The sequence below is a fragment of the Thamnophis elegans genome, chromosome Z (assembly GCF_009769535.1).
Source record: "Thamnophis elegans isolate rThaEle1 chromosome Z, rThaEle1.pri, whole genome shotgun sequence".
In the NCBI taxonomy this organism is placed as follows: Eukaryota; Metazoa; Chordata; class Lepidosauria; order Squamata; family Colubridae; genus Thamnophis; species Thamnophis elegans.
In genome coordinates, this window is record NC_045558.1 from 138,228,649 (window position 1) to 138,245,878 (window position 17,230).

A 17,230-nucleotide genomic window follows, 5' to 3' on the forward strand; every position below is an offset into this window, starting at 1 on the left:
ACTTCAAAGTGCTGTTCACCATCAATCAACAAAGGAGTGGGTGGAGGATCATCAGGCAGACGCAAAGTTGAAACACGAACAGGCTTAATGAGGTTAACGTGGAACACGGGATGAACACGGGAGAGATGCTTAGGTAGCTGTAAACGAACGGAAACAGGATTGATGATCTTGACAATGGGGAAAGGGCCAACATACTTAGGCCCCAACTTTTTGGACTTTTGTGTGGTCTGAAGGAACTTGGTGGACAAGTAGACGAGGTCACCCTCCTTGTACTGATAAGGCTGGGTACGCTTCCTATCAGCTTGTTTTTTATGAGCGCGATGTGCAGCATCCAAAGTAGCAAGAGTTAAAGGCCAAACATGACTTAGCCGGTCACTCCAGTCAGCGACGGAAGAAAATTGCGGTTGGTCACGAGGCAACTCAGGAATAGGAACAAAATCCTGACCAAAAACAACCCAGAAAGGGGTAAAACCAGTGCTGCTATGAACAGAATTGTTGTAGGCCACCTCAGCGTGCGGTAACAGGTCAACCCAGTCATCCTGCTGATAATTGATGAAACAACGTAAATATTGCTCCAAAACAGAATTGGTCCTCTCACAGGCCCCATTAGTCTGAGGATGGTGGGCGGAGCTAAGGCCCTGGGCGGAGCCAATGCGTTTAAGAAATTCTCTTCAGAAAGCTGAGGTGAATTGGACACCTCTATCAGAAATAATGCGATCAGGCACTCCATGCAAACGGTAAACGTGGGAAATGAAAAGTTTAGCAAGAGCCTTAGCAGAAGGAATTTTGTGGCAAGGTACAAAATGAACCTGCTTTGAGAATAAGTCCGTAATGACCCAAATGACGGTGTGCCCTTGGCTCTCGCGAAGCTCGACAATAAAGTCCATAGAAATTTCCTTCCAAGGGGCAACAGGCTGTGCCACTGATTGGAGCAGACCTTGCGGCTTTCCAGGTGCCCTTTTTGCGGCCGCACAAACCGGACAACTAGCAACATATAGTTCAATGTCCTTTTTCAAAGAGGGCCACCAGAATTGCCTCTTGACTAGATGTAAAGTTTTGACGAACCCAAAATGACCCGCCAACTTGGAATCATGAGCTCGTTGGAGGACGGTGAGACGAAGAGAAGCGGGGACATAAAGCTTGGCTCCGATCCACGGTAGATCATCCCTCATTGTGCACTCATCCTGATGATTCAGGAACCAATCATCCTGGGGAAGGGCATTTTTGAGGTCAGAGAGAAAATCTTGAGGCACTTCCATTTTCGAGCGTGCTTGCTGGCGAGTGACCACAGGAGCCGCTAGGCTGGAAGTTGGAACAACAGGTTGAACAATGCTCAATTTAGAGCAGTTGTATTGAGGGAGTCTGGACAACGCATCCACCATGAAATTTTTCCCTCCAGGGATGTACTTGAGCGTGAAATTGAAACGGTTGAAATGTTGTGCCCACCGCATCTGCTTAGGGGACAGACGGCGCGGGGTCCTCAACGCCTCCAAATTCTTGTGGTCAGTCCACACCTCAAAAGGGTGTTTGGCGCCTTCCAGAAAATGGCGCCATGTGGTGAGGGCCCATCGCACTGCAAACGCCTCCTTTTACCAAACGGTCCAGCATCTCTCAGTGTCCGTGAGCTTGCGTGAGGTGTAAGCGCATGGTTGCAAGTTACCTTGGTCGTTGGCCTGTAGCAAGACGGCCCCAACGGCGACATCACTGGCATCAGCCTGGACGACGAAAGGCTTGTCCATGTCGGGATGTTTGAGGACCGGCTCCGCAGCAAAAAGGCGTTTTAGTTTTTCAAATGCAGCTTGGCATTCCATGGTCCAATCCAGTGGTTTGTTAGGCTTAGGTTTAGGCCCACCCTTTGACTTCAGTAAATTTGTGATAGGAAGCGCAATCTTGGCAAAAGAAGGAATGAACTGACGGTAGAAGTTAGCAAAACCCAAAAATTTTTGCAACTGCCTGCGTGTTCGGGGCGCTTCCCACTCAGTGACCGCCTTCACTTTCCCAGGGTCCATCTCAATGCCGGCGGGAGAGATGCGATAACCGAGGTAGTCAATTTTAGCCTGGTGAAACTCACACTTGGACAATTTGGCATAAAGTTCAGCGGCCCTGAGTTTTTCAAAACCGTGCGCACCAGAGCGACGTGGTCGTCATAAGAGTGAGAATAGATAAGGATATCGTCCAAATATACGATAATGCCTTTGTACAGGTGGTCATGCAAGATCTCATTAATTAATTGCATGAAAACCGCAGGCGCCCCCTGCAGGCCAAAAGGCATGACCCGGAACTGGAAGCAACCCAGAGGGCAGTTGAAAGCAGTTTTCCACTCATCCCCTTCCTTTATACGGACCCTATAGTACGCCTCCCTGAGGTCCAGTTTGGTGAAAATGCGGCCCTTCCCCAATTGGGCCAACATGTCCTTCATCAATGGCAGCGGGTATAAATTTTGGGCCGAGATGGCATTAAGGTGTTTAAAATTAACACACAGTCTCAGAGAGCCATCTTTCTTTTCACGGAACAGCACAGGAGCAGCGACTTTAGGGCGGGCAGGCTCAATGAATCCCCGCTCCAAATTTTTATCGATGAACTTTCTCATCTCTTCCATTTCTCTAGGTGACATGGAATATATTTGGGGTTTAGGTAGTTTCACCCCGGGTAAGATGTCGATGGAACAATCAGTAGGCCTGTGGGGCGGAAGTTTGTCGGAAGATTTTTCACTAAAAACTCCTCTCAGGTCCCAATACACTTTCGGAATTTTTTCTTCTCCTTCAATCCTCTCCTGCCCTCTGGCGGCCAAATCAGGGCCGCAACCCATAGGTTCAGAAGGAATGCCCTCCCCTTCCGGAGGTGTTTTCGTACGAATGCGTAACCAACCTTCCCTCCAATTTATGTGAGGGTTCCATTTCCGAAGCCAAGGCAGGCCCAAGATGAGTGGCCTGTCCATCCCAGGAGCCACAATGAAAGAGATCAGTTCGGTGTGGGATCCCATTTTCATCTCTAGGGGGGAGTTTGTCTGATGCAAGCCTGTTCCCCAGTCAGAGGCCTCGCTGTCCAAAGCCAGCAAAATCATGCGTACTTTCATGGTGTCTGATTCAAAATCTGGGCCATAGATTTCCATGTAATTATAGACTTGCATGATGAAAGACCCCAGCTTCTTAGGATTTCCATCAAACTTTACAGGTAAGGGGGGGACTTTAGCCATTCTGCGTCTTCTGGGGAGTAGGGCTCCTGGTCTGGCAGCACCCCTGGCTGGGGGGGGGAAAGCTGCCCGTGGGTTTTCTTGCTCCCACCCCCTCTCGGCCTCTTCTCCCTCCCCGAACCTTTGCCCTGAGTACCTCTGTTCCAAGTAATCAGGTTGACCTCTTTCCTGGGGTCTTCGTTCGGCCCCCGCTTTAAACGGCCTTTCCTGGTGCTTTCTTCTGGTAACAGCCGGATCCCAGTTCGCACTATCCTCTCTTTGTCCCACTGACAAGACCAACGGGGAGGACTTGCAGGGCTCGTTATTTCCAGCTGAGACAACTCTTCAGAAAATAAGTTATCAGTAGGTTTTTTTCCCATTTCTCCATCGCTGGCAGGCGAAGACATTTTCTCTGTTTCGTCTTTTTGTAGGTTTCACCCCCCACGGAAAGCTGTAACCTCCTGGTAGGGTGTTAATGAGATTTCGCTAACTGTCAGGTCCTCTTCATTGATTAATTAGGAAAGAAAGACCACGAGACTCCATGTGAAGAAATCAAGTGTACTTTTACTAATTAAGAATGATTAAAGGCGAAGCATAGCGAAATCTGATTAATTAGTCACGAAAGCAATTGATATATAGAATAGCCCATTCCCCACCCCTTGGCATCATAGACCCAGTCCAATCATAAGTCTTCCAAGTGTCAGGTGTGAGATAACTTCAAAAGGCAAAACGAAGATGGAATGTCAGTGCCGTTAGACCTGGCGGAAAACACCCACGCATGCGTAGTCCGATCAGCCGGTGAACTCCAGAACCTTCCTCCAGCACAATGAGTAACCCCTCCCAAATACCATGCCCTCCCTCCCCGTTTCATGGCAGCTGAAGTGATAGCAAAGCATGACTTCATAAATGTAGTAAAAAGGGAATTATGTTTTATGAAGATGTATTTAACATGGTATCAGGGGGATATTCCTTTGGGATAGGTCTGCGGTATTTGAAACGTGAATGTTTAGAGAGTTTCTATGTCCAGTTCAGTTGCCTTTTCAAAAATTACCTTTGGGACAACCATCAATAATAGAACCAGTACTCAAGAAATATGGTATGTTGCATACTATAATTTGGTAAGGAAGAGATGAAAGTTTCAGAGAAGACGTTCAAGTGTCCTTGTGTGACATTACACATGAAGACACGGATTCAATGGAGAAACACACAGCCTACTGAATCAGAGCCATGGAAATTGTGACAGTCACAGCCAGCAACCACAATTTTTCTTTTCTTTGAGTATCAGTTCAATATTTTCTACTCTGGTTTGTGGCTTTGAAGCTCCCTGCTCAAAAGAGATTGCTGCATTCGCTCATAAGTGAAATATTTGATTTGAGAGTCAGATTCAGATTTGAGACTCACTTTGGTCTAGTGATTGAGGCGGGTTAGGAAGTGAGAGGTTATGAGTTCAAGTCCCACTTAAGCCATGAAAGCCAACTGGGTAACTTTGACCCAGTCACTCTCTCACAGCCCAACCCACTTTCTTGCTGTTGTGACAGTGGTGGGTTTCAAAAATGTTTGGAACCTCTTCGGTAGGAATGGCCTGCTTTTCAGGTCCACTGTGGAACTTCTTCTAACCTGTTCGGTAGATTTGACGAACCATTTCTATCGAATAGGTGCGAACTGGTAGGAACCCACCTCTGTGTTGTGAGGATAATAGGACTAACAGAATAACAGAGTTGGAAGGGCCAAGGAAGTTGCCCTTGGAAGTTACACCTACACCACTTCAGACAAGCGGTTATCCAGTCTCTTTTTAAGAAACTTCCTATTGGAGCATTTACAACTTCTTGAGGCAAGTTCTTTCACTGATTAATTGTTCTAACTGTCAGGAAATTTCTTCTAAGTTCCAAGTTGCTTCTCTCCTTGATTAGTTTCCACTCATCGCTTCTTGTACTGCCTTCAAGTGCTTTGGAGAATAGATTTATGCCCTCTTCTTTAGAACACTGCTATAATATCTATTATACGCTATCACATCATAGTATATTATATCATATACTATCATAGCAGTAGGGTGTATTAGATATTTTCTCTGCCTTGAGTTAATTATAAATAATAATAATAGTACAAATAAAATAAAATAAGTAAATAAATAACTAAATATTTGGAGGAATAGAATAGAATAACAGAGAATACTTTGACTCCCTCTTCTTTGTGGCGACCCCTAAGATATTGGAACACTGCTATCAGGTCTCCCCTAGTCCTTCTTTTCATTAAACTAGACATACCCAGTTCCTGAAACCGTTCTTCATATGTTTTAGACTCCAGTCCCCTAATCATCTTTGTTGCTCTTCTCTGCATCCTTTCTAGCGTCTCCAGATCTTTTTTACATCTTCATGACCAAAACTGAATGCACTATTCCAAGTGTGGCCTTACCAAGGCATTATAAAGTGGTATTAACACTTCATGTGACCTTGAGTCTATCCCTCTGTTTATGTAGCCCAGAACTGTGTTGGCTTTTTTGGCAGTTGCTGCACATGGCTGGCTCTGATTTAAATGCTTGTCCACTAGGACTCCAAGATCCCTCTCACAGTTTACTACTATTGAGCAAGGTACCACCTATACTGTACTTGTGCATTTTGTTTTTCTTGCTTCAATGTAGAACCTTACTTTTTTCACCATTGAACTTCATTTTGTTAGATAGCACCCAATGTTCAAGTCTGTCAAGAACTTTCTGTATCTTGAGCCTATATTCTGGAGTTTTGGCTATTCCTGCCAGTTTGTTGTCATCTGAAAAATTGATGAGTTCCCCATCTATGCTCTCATCCAAATCATTGATGAAGATGTTGAAGAGTACTGGGAATAGAATAGAGCCTTTGGATACTCCACTGCATACTTTCCTCCATGTAGATGCAGTTCCATCGACATTCTTTGACTTATTTGTCAGACCTTAACATGTCAAAAATATTTCATCTTCTCTACTAAACAATTTTGTTCATTTTATATGGAAAATGGGAACCTTGTTCCATTGTAAGGAATGAACATGAATTTCAACACTTGAGGCTGTTTTTAATTGCCAATGTTAGATTACTTTTATTAGCATTTCTCATTTAAACAAAGTTGAACCATCATTTGAATTCCTTATTCTCTCAGCAAAAACAAAATAATTATCTCCTACAGGAATCAACATATGTTTTTTTAGCTAAGCCAAAACCTCAAGGTCTGTACATAAAGGTATTTAAATTCAGCAACACTTAAGGTATCTATTTGGCTATAAAGTAACTCTTGAACTCCAGGGAGTTTGGCACAAAGGGATAATAATGGCTCCATTAGACTCATTTTTACAAGTTTCCTCCCTCCTTTTTTCCCCTAGAACATCTGTTCAATCCTAGTGATAATCAGTATACAAATTTGCTACACACATGGAACTTCAGATAGCAAATGATGGGATTTCTGATTAGGTGCATTGTCAGATATAAACCTTTGCTTAATCATTGAATGAACCACTGAAATACAAACTTCCTTATGGACAGGAGACACAAATATTTTCCCTATGACAAACGCCTGAAGATGTTGTTCCTTCTGATTCTCTTGGTGCAGAAAGCAGTTACTCTGAGCTGCCCTGCGAGCACTATTTTCCCTGTTCCACATGAGTGCTACCAGCCTGGTGACCTCATCATAGGTGGGATGGTATCTCACATAATTCATAACTTTTTTGGAATTGAATTTACAAAACATCCTTCTCTAAAAGGTTATGATTTACCACTGTAAGGATTGTTTTATATTGTTTTAGCTATTTCCTAGGATGATTTGCTTATTGGTAACCTATGTCTATCACTAAGTGTTGTAGCTTATGATTCTTGATGAATGCATTTTTTTTCTTTTATGAACACTTTTTTTAGGAACCAGAGACAAATTAATTTTCTGTCCAGTCACATTTGGCCAATAAAGATTTCTGTTTTGTTGTGTTCTGTTCTGTTCTATTTTTCTTTCCATTCATTTTCTAAACTGAGTTAGATCTGCCAAAATTCTTTTTTTGACTAATAGTTCTTTGAGAATAAATGCAAGATTTTTATATAAACTTACTCTTGCTTGTCTTGCCCTTGTCTTTCAAACATATTTCATTGTGGGAAAACAAATATTTTCTTCTCATTGTATTAAATTCTTATTCACAAACTGCTTGAAGTTAAGGTGCAAAAAGTCTTTTGGAGAACATTTTGGAGAACATTTAGTGAGTATAATTATCCAGTCTGTGCAGTCACTCCTTGCATTGCTTACATATATTAAAAGAGTTATACTTGCTGGCTGTATTCTATTTTGTAGAATACATAATAGAAATACATGTTTGAAACAACAATCACAACTTTGTTCTATACATATTTGTTGCAAATCATGGAAATGCTGTAGTTGAAAACTATAGAAATTATTGAGTGTTTTACAAAGACTCTCATCTTCTCACTTACACCAAAGACAGAAATGGTTGTTACTCATATATCAATGCTTTCACCATAATAGAATTGTCAACTTATATTGTTCAATGGGGGTGTTTAAACTATTTGCAGTGTCATAACCAAATTCTACCAGCACGTCCTCGCCTTGGCCTTTGCTGTGAAGGAGATCAATGAGGACTCCCTGATCTTACCCAATGTCACTCTCGGGTTCCACATCTATGACAGTTACAACAACCCAACGATGACCTATCGTACCACTCTGGACCTGCTTTTCAAATCCCAGGAATTTGTTCCTAACTACAAATGTGATAGCCAGAAAAAACTCATGGCCATCATTGGAGGGTTAGGTCCTGATACATCATCCTTTATGGCACAAACTGTACATGTCTACAAAGTTCCACAGGTAGTTTGGGGTGGAGTGAGAGAGAAAAGTTTGTAATTAATAATATATACTAGTTGCTTTCCATTCCTTTCTGTAGGAATTCAATTAAATACACTTCTATCACCACTTGTCTGTTTTCCCCACAACTCAATAGATTGGCTCAAGGCAATCCAATTAAATCAAAACCTGTTATTACAATCATGCATATATTTTGATTGCAAACCAGCAATAGGTCACAACTCTTGCTACAATTTGTTTGGTGTAGGATTTAAGTGATTTAGTGTTTTTCTTAGCCATTTTTTGAAGGATTGGTTCTGTAGGATTAGTATTTTTCCATGCCATTCTGCATGACTTCAATTTGGCTCTCTTTTTTTCCCATCCCTTCTGCAGTTCCCACAACTCAAGATGTTGGCTCAAAAAATCAGTCAAGAAAATCTAAACCCTTTATTAATTTAAATTTAAATCACAAATTACAGTACAAAATTAATCTTACTTGAGAAGGCAAAATTGATATTAGGAAAGTGAGTGTGAATGTAATCTCGTTATATTTCAGATGAGAATATATTTCATCAAGGAATTTTGCTTGCTCCTCTTTTCCAGCAAATATCTACATAGAATTGGACAAATGTTCAATGTAGGGAGAGCTTCACTGAGTTTCTATCCCGCAGTCTTCTTCATATTTCCCCCATGATTTTCATGAATAATGAATTTCTCTTTTCCGTTCGTTTAGTTGATTTATGGTTCCTTTGCCCAAGAAGACTTTCAAATTACTGAGTTATTTCCACTTTATTGCATGGTCCCCAAAGAGGAGCATCAGTACACTGGACTTATACAACTTCTTCTCCATTTTGGATGGATGTGGATTGGACATTTTGCTTTCGAAAATAAGGAAGAGCGTTTTTTGCAGAAACTGCAGCCGTTGCTTTCACAGAAAGGGGTCTGTTTAGCTTTCACGCAAAAAATTCCACAATATCTCAACTTGGAAGACATGCCAGAATTGATCAATTCAATCTCAGTTATTTCTAATAAATTGATGGATCAAAAAGCGAATGTTTTTCTTGTCCACGGAGAGTCAACCACAATAGTGTGGCTCAGAACGATCATGTTTCTATGGGATCCTGAAAATAAAGAGAGTGCCTTATTGAGGAAGGTTTGGATCCTGATGAATCCGATTGATTTCATCCTGTTGGGAATCCAAAGGAGATGGGACCTCCCAATGTTCCATGGGGCTCTTTCCTTTACTGTGCATTCCAGAGACGTTCGAGGCTTCGAAGAATTTATTCAAGTCATCAAACCTTCAACCCACAAAGATGGATTTCTTCAAGAGGTTTGGGGGCAATTGTTCAATTGTTCATTTCCAAATAGAGAATTGTCTTCACCTATGATTACTGAAACCTGCACTGGAAAAGAGAAGTTGGAGAATCTACCTGGTCCTCTGTTTGAGTTGCAGATGACTGCCCAAAGCTACAGCATCTATAATGCTGCTTATGCAGTGGCACATTCTTTGCACAAGGCCATGAGCTCAAACTCCCAACCAAGGGAGGTTCAAAGGGTTGAATTTCCAAATTTGCAGCCTTGGCAGGTAATTTTTTCATGCTACATCTCTCTTGTATTTCAGTCATCATAGCTTATTTACCTTGTCCTATGGCCACAGACATGGTGGTTCAGTGGCTAAGACTCTGAGCTTGTCGATCAGAAAGGTCAGCAGTTCGGCGGTTTGAATCCTGAGTGCCGCGTTAATGGAGGGAGTTCCCATGACTTGTCTCAGCTTCTGCCAACCAAAGCATGTAAAAATGCAAGTAGAAAAATAAGAACCACCTTTGGGGGGAAGGTAACAGTGTTCCGTGCGCCTTCGGCATTGAGTCATGACCACGGAGACGTCTTCGGACAGCACTGGCTCTTCGGCTTTGAAACAGAGATGAGCATCCCCCTGTAGTGTCGGGAATGACTAGCACATAAGTGCGAGGGGGACCTTTATCTTTATGGTTACAACTCAATAGAGAGACTGAGGCAACAAAGCTATTAGGTTTATAAAATAAGAGTACAAACTTAAGCCGCGCCTTTACTAATTTCAGTATAGCCAAGGGAATGTACTGTATGTATCAATTTTTGTTTTATAAATAACTTTTCACTTCCACATAGAATTGTCCTGTCTTGTGGATTTATCCATCTGGATTCCAAGAAGAATTCAATTGCATTGGGTCTGAAGGCACTCTTTCTTCTTTTTGTGCCCCCCCTCCCAATATTCTGAAATGTAGGACACTTCACTTTTCTTATTAGCTTGTGGTGGCGCAGTGGTTAGAGAAAGTACTGCAGGCTACTTGTACTGGCTGCCGGTTGCCAGCAGTTTGGCAGTTCGATGCCCACTGGCTCAAGATTGACTCAGCCTTCCATCCTTCTGAGTTCAGTAAAATGAGGAGCCAGGTTGTTGGGCACAAATGCTGACTCTGCAAACTGCTTAGAGACAGTTGCAAAGCACTGTGAAGCGGTATGTGAGTCTAAGTGCTATTGCTATCCCAAATTATCCTCAGCCAGTTCTCTAATGAACTTGCCCTTGGCTCATGAACATTTCAGAGTTGGGATGCAGAGATATATCCACCCTTCTCTCTTTTTCCATCTTCCTCCCTCTCTGTCTCTCTCTCTCTCTCTCTCATTCTCTCATTCTCTCTCTTCCTCTCTCCATCCATTTCTCTCTCACTTTCTCTCAATCTCTCTCTCTTTCCTTCTCTCTCTCCATCCATCTTTCTCTCATTTTCTCATTCTCTCTCTCTCCATCCATGTCTCTCTCTTTCTCTCCATCCTTCTCTCTCAATCATTTTCTCTCTCCATCTTTCTCTCTCTTTCTCTCCATCCTTCTCTCTCCATCCATCTCTCTCTCTTTTTATCTCTCTACATCCTTCTCTCTCTCATTCTCCCTCTATCTATCCATCTCTCTTTCTTTCTCTCCAACCTTTTCTCTCTCTCTATCCTTCTCTCTCTCTCCATCCTTTTTCTCATTCTCTCTCTCCATCCATTTCTCTCTCTTTCTCTCCATCCTTCTCTCTCAATCATTCTCTCTCTCAATCTTTCTCTCTCCATCCATCTCTCTCTCTCTTTCTATCTCTCTCCATCTTTCTCTCTCTCATTCTCCCTCTATCCATCCATCTCTCTTTCTTTCTCTCCATCCTTTTCTCTCTCTCCATCCTTTTGTCTCTCTCCATCCTTCTCTCTCTCTCCATCCTTTTCTCTCTCATTTTCTCCCTCGATCCTTCTCTCTCTCCTTTTCTCTCTCCATCCTACTCTCTCTTTCCATCTCCTCTCTCTCTCATTCTTCTCATTCTCTCTCTACCTCTCTCCATCCATCCCCCTCTCTTTCTCTCAATCTCTCCATCTCCTTCCTTCTTTCTCTCCATCCTTCTTTCTCTCACTTTCTCTCTCTCTCTCCCTCTCTCAATCCTTCTCTCACTCTCTCCATCCTCTTCAATCTCCTTCTCTCTCTTTCTCTCTCTCCATCCTTCTCTCTCTCAATATATCTCTCTCTCCATTCTTCTCTCTCTCCATCTTTCTCTCATTCTCTCCATCTCTCCATCTATCTCTCTCTTTCTGTCAATATCTCTCTACATCCTTCTCTCTCTCTCATTCTTTTCTCTCTCATTCTCTCCATCTCTCCATCTATCTCTCTCTTTCTGTCAATATCTCTCTACATCCTTCTCTCTCTCTCATTCTTTCTATCCATCCTTCTCTCTTTTCTCTCAATATCTATATCCTTCTCTCTCTTTCCATCCCTCTCTCTCCCCCACCCCCACTCTCTCTGTCAACTCTTTGTGTTGACATTCCATGCAGAGTGGAAGCGAGCCGGATCTCAGATTGCAGTAGCTGGGTTGAATGAAGCTATTGGATAACATGATTTATGACAGGATGAAGGGAGGACAGTAACACAGGCAAAGTTCAAAAGCAGATAAAGAAAGCAAAAAAAGATGGCTGCAAATAAGAAATGTCTAATGAAGAATGCCTAATGAAGCTGTTAATAAATCACTGGTTTTTGTATTACAATATTGGGCCGCTTATTATGAAGCAGGCATTGTTAGGGTACTTTACGCTCTCTCTGTCTCAACAATTGAGTGTAAGATGATAAAATCTGGCTAAAGGAAATTTGTGAGGTCTCATGATGTGAAGAATCTTTGAACTAATGAAAAACAAACAATGTATGATGAGTTTAGATATGGTCCACATTTGATTGCCTAGTTGTTTAAAAAGGTAATATAAATCATATCTGAATCAAATTGCACAATATCAATACCTTGCTTTGGTTTTAATTTGTTAACTGCTATTGTTTTGCCCCCACCCTCCAAGAAATAACATTACATTAATACTAAAACAGACCTGTGTCTTACTCTGAAATATAAATTATTTATATTTTAATTGAACTTATTTGATATTTGTTAGAGTAAAGGGAAGAATGAGTAAGCGAAAGTTAAATATGTTGGCCATTGTATTATTATTATACTTCCAATTCACTCATTTTCTCTCTCTCTGTCTCTCTGTCTATCTCTCTGTCTCTCTCTCTCTCTTTCATTCTCTTTCAAGTAGCTCCATTCATTTCTTCAAGGCATTTCTTTTAACAATTCAGTTGGGGAGAGAGTGTTCCTGAATGAGAAAGGGGAAGCAACAGGTGGATTCGACATCACCAACTTGATCACTTTTCCAAACAGATCCTTTCAGAGAGTTAGAGTTGGAAAGATGGATCCTCAAATTTCCAATGCCAAGGAATTAATCATTGATGAAGAGGTGATTGTCTGGCATCCAGCTTTCAACCAGGTATGGAACTCATTTAATCAACTCTTCCCTGATACATTTTGATCCAATATTGAACATAATCGCTTTAGAAATCTAATTTTCTCTCTCATTTTGAAATGGCATTTTCTGTGCAAATATTGTCAATGATGAAGCTTTCATCAAATTGACAAAGTGACATTACAATTTAAAAGATAGGTATTCACATTTCGGTTACATTTCCATTTGAAATCACAGGAGTTGTGATCAGATATATTTCTTTATTCTTTCTGCCATTCTCCAAACACGCCATTTGCACATCCTTTATAATGTCAACATTTTATTGGCTACTACACATATGCCTTGGCTCAATGGTTAAATACCCTGAGCTTGTCAGCTGGAAAGCTGACAGCCCAGGTTTGACATCTGCATGTTATGAAATAGGGTGAGCTCCTTCTCTTGCCTCAGCTCCTTCTCACCTAGGAATTCAAAAGCATGCAAATGTGAGTAGAGTCATAGGTACCATTTCGGTGGGAAGGTAACAGTGTTCCTTGTGCATATATGTTGGCCACATGACCATTGAAAATAACTTCGGACAGTGCTGGCTCCCTCAGCCAAGGAAACAGAGATGAGCATTGTGCCTTAGAGTCGGATATGACTGGACAGGGAAACCTGTACTTTGTACATACATCAGGACTAACCCTTTAGGAATTTATATTTATCACAAGGTTATTCCAATTTCTCTGTGTAATTATCCCTGCTGCCCTGGATACTGCAAGAAAAGCTTGGAAGGAAAGCAATTCTGTTGCTACGACTGTGTTCCTTGCCCAGAAGGAAAGATTTCAAATCAAACGGGTAGGTTAGACATTCCAGTTGTCATTAGATACTCCTAAGGAAACTGTAATACACTACTTTAATGTAGCAAATAGTTTTGTGAGTTCTGCAAGGTGAATATTCACTTCTATACTTGTGAATCGCAATCAGTCATTCTCAATTCCAAGTTTGCAAAATAAGACCTGAGCTCTTACATCCAACCTCACAGATTATTTCTCTTTGTTTTGGAAAAATGGGAAAAGTTGAAATGGTCTAAATTTTAATAATTTTGAAGTGCTAGACAGGACTGCATTTCATAGAATAATTGCCCTTCCCATTTTACTTCTTTTATGCTGGCCCCAGCTGATATAATGATGGAAAAACTGCATTTCCATAGAAACATGATCCAACTGGTAGCCAATTAAAAAAAATGTGAGCGGGATAATGGTTAGCACCCATAAAGAATATCATTTTCAGAAATATGGAATGTATAAAAGCTTTCCTTGACTTTCCTTTCAGATATGGATGACTGTTTTCAATGTTCAGAAGATCATTACCCAAATAAAGATAAGAATGGATGTATCCTGAAACTGGTGGTCTTTCTAACTTTTGAAGAAACCTTAGGAATTTGTTTAGCCTCAGCAGCCCTTGGTTTCTTCTTCTTGACCTCTTGGGTACTTGGAACATTTATTAAGTACAAGGACACTCCCATTGTCAAAGCCAACAACAGGTCCCTCACCTACACCCTCCTTGTCTCTCTTCTGCTCTGTTTTCTCTCCTCTTTGCTTTTCCTCAGCCAGCCTGGCAAAGTGACCTGCCTTCTCCGACAATCAATGTTTGGCATCACCTTCTCAGTGGCCATTTCTTGTGTCCTGGTCAAAACCATCACTGTGGTTGTAGCCTTCATGGCCACTAACCCAGGATCTCAGATGAGAAAATGGGTGGGGAATAGATTGGCTTTTTGTACTGTCCTTTCCTGTTCTCTATTCCAAGTATGTCTTTGCATTCTTTGGTGGTCAACATCACCTCCATTCCCTGAGTTGGACAAGCACTCACAGCCCCAGGAAATGATTTTACAGTGCAATGAGGGGTCAGCTTTCTTCTTCTATTGTGTCTTGGGCTACATGGGTATCTTGGCCATCGCCAGCTTTATTGTGGCTTTCTTTGCCCGTACATTACCTGACAGCTTTAATGAAGCCAAGTTCATCACCTTCAGCATGTTGGCCTTTTGCAGTGTGTGGATCTCCTTCTTTCCAGCCTATCTGAGCACAAAGGGAAAAGCCATGGTAGCTGTGGAGGTCTTCTCCATCTTGGCCTCCAGTGCTGCATTACTGGGATGCATATTCATGCCAAAATGCTACATCATTGTTTTGCGGCCTGACCTCAACCACAGGGAGCAACTCAAAAAGAGAAAATAGCACATCATGTAATTTTTCTGGCTTTGAGAAATTGCTCACACAAAAAAAGAGAAGGATTGTTTGCTATCTATAAGAGATATGTAGAAGTCATTAATTCTGACAATAGAGAAATTATCCTAGTCACCAAGATTTATTATACTGGCCAATTGGAAAAGAAATGCTCCTGCTGCAGCATTTGTTATCATTCTCCAATATTATTTAATTACACACCTTCTGTCTTTCAATGCCCCAAGATAGCAAGATGTTGAGAATCCAGTTGTCGTGTCAGAATATTTGAGATATTGAAGTAAATCTTATCCAATGTATGCAGTTTACTTATTTATGAAGCAAATTTAAATGCTTGCCTACTTGCTCACAGTGACTCTAGGCAGCTTATAAGCAATAAAACAATACAGGAACAAAAATAAAAAAATGATACCCCCCCCCCCCCCAATGACAACACACAATCAAATAAGTCATTTGATGGGCTGCATCCCACCCACGATTCCCTAGGTCGCTGGCAAAACCAGGCCTTTAGTACTTTACATAAGAGTGTCAAAGTGGGGGACAGTCTAATTTCTGAAGGGATGATGTTCCAGAGGGTGGGAGCCACCATGAAGAAGGCCCTCTTTCTCAGTCCCACAAAATTTACCTACTTAGGGGATGGGACTTTGCCATTTTCATGGTTTTTATATTTTCTATTTATAAATGACTTCATAAATGTAGTAAAAAGGGAATTATGTTTTATGAAGATGTATTTAACATGGTATTCATTTCATTTCATTTCCTTTATTTGTATGCCGCCCTTTTCCCTGGGGGTACTCAGGGCGGCTCACAATTCAAAAAGGGAGGGGGAGAAAGACAAACAGTATTACAATATGGAAACAATACAACATATTAAAAGAGAGCACAACAGTCACACAATTCGGGTGGGGTTGGAATCTTAACCCCAGGCCAGCCGCGACAGCCAGATCTTCAAAGCGGCGCGGAAGGATTGGAGGGTGGTGAGGGTCCGAATCTCCACGGGGAGTTCGTTCCAGAGGGTCGGAGCAGCCACCGAGAAGGCTCTCCTCCGGGTAGTTGCCAGTTTGCACTGGCTAGTAGATGGAATTCGGAGGAGGCCTAATTGATGCGATCGTATCGGTCTAGTGGAGGTAATTGGCAGTAGGCGGTCTCTCAAATACCCAGGCCCACTACCATGAAGGGCTTTATAGGTGATAAGTAGCACCTTGAAGCGCACTCGGAGATCGACAGGCAGCCAGTGCAGCTCGCGGAGGATAGGTGTAACGTGGGTGAAGTGAGGTGCACCCACAATCGCTCGCGCGGCCGCATTCTGGACTAGCTGAAGTCGCCGAATGCTCTTCAAGGGCAGCCCCATGTAGAGCACATTGCAGTATTCCAGCCTAGAGGTCACAAGGGCACGAGTGACTGTTGTGAGGGCCTCCCGGTTCAGGTAGGGACGCAACTGGTGTACCAGGCGAACCTGGGCAAATGCCCCCCTGGTCACAGCTGACAAATGATATTCGAAGGTCAGCTGTGGGTCCAGGAGGACTCCCAAGTTGCGAACCCTGTCTGAGGGGCGTATAATTTGACCCCCCAGCCTGAGAGATGGAACACTTGGCCAATTCGCGGGAGGGAAACACAGCAGCCACTCGGTCTTTTCTGGATTGAGCACAAGCTTGTTGACCCCCATCCAGTCTTTAACAGCCTCCAGACCCTGGCTCATCACATCCATCGCTTCGTTGAGTTGGCACGGGGAGGACAGATACAACTGGGTATCATCCGCAAATTGGTGGTATTTTATCTCGTGCCGTCGGATGATCTCACCCAGCGGTTTCATGTAGATGTTGAAAAGTAAGGGGGATAGGACCGAACCCTGCGGCACCCCACACGTTAGGGGCCTAGGGGTCGATCTCTGCTCCCCAACTAACACTGACTGCGACCTGCCCGAGAGGTAGGAGGAGAACCACTGTAGAACAGCGCCTCCCACCCCCACCACCCGCAGTCGTCGCAGAAGGATACCATGGTCGATGGTATCGAAAGCCACTGAGAGGTCAAGGAGCACTAGGATGGAGGCGTGGCCTCCATCCCTGGCTCTCCAAAGATCATCTGTCAACGCGACCAAAGCGGTTTCTGTGCTGCAGCCAGGTCTGAAGCCTGACTGGAAAGGATCGAGATAACTGGCTTCCTCCAAGGACCGCTGGAGCTGAAAGGCCACCACCTTCTCAACAACCTTCCCCACAAAGGGGAGGTTGGAGACCGGACGATAGTTATTTAAAACAGCTGG

The 17,230-nt window shown here is 42.6% G+C and overlaps 1 protein-coding gene across 1 annotated transcript; it reads left to right on the top strand.

The window, feature by feature from the left end:
* Positions 1–2,408: 2,408 nt before the first annotated feature.
* LOC116522022 (vomeronasal type-2 receptor 26-like) lies at positions 2,409–14,964 on the top strand. The gene is made up of 5 exons (XM_032236609.1): positions 2,409–2,431; positions 7,711–8,002; positions 12,683–12,778; positions 13,462–13,588; positions 14,066–14,964. The coding sequence occupies exons 1-5, from the start codon at positions 2,409–2,411 to the stop codon at positions 14,962–14,964; spliced, it is 1,437 nt and encodes a 478-aa protein (XP_032092500.1).
* The last annotated feature ends 2,266 nt before the right edge of the window (positions 14,965–17,230 follow it).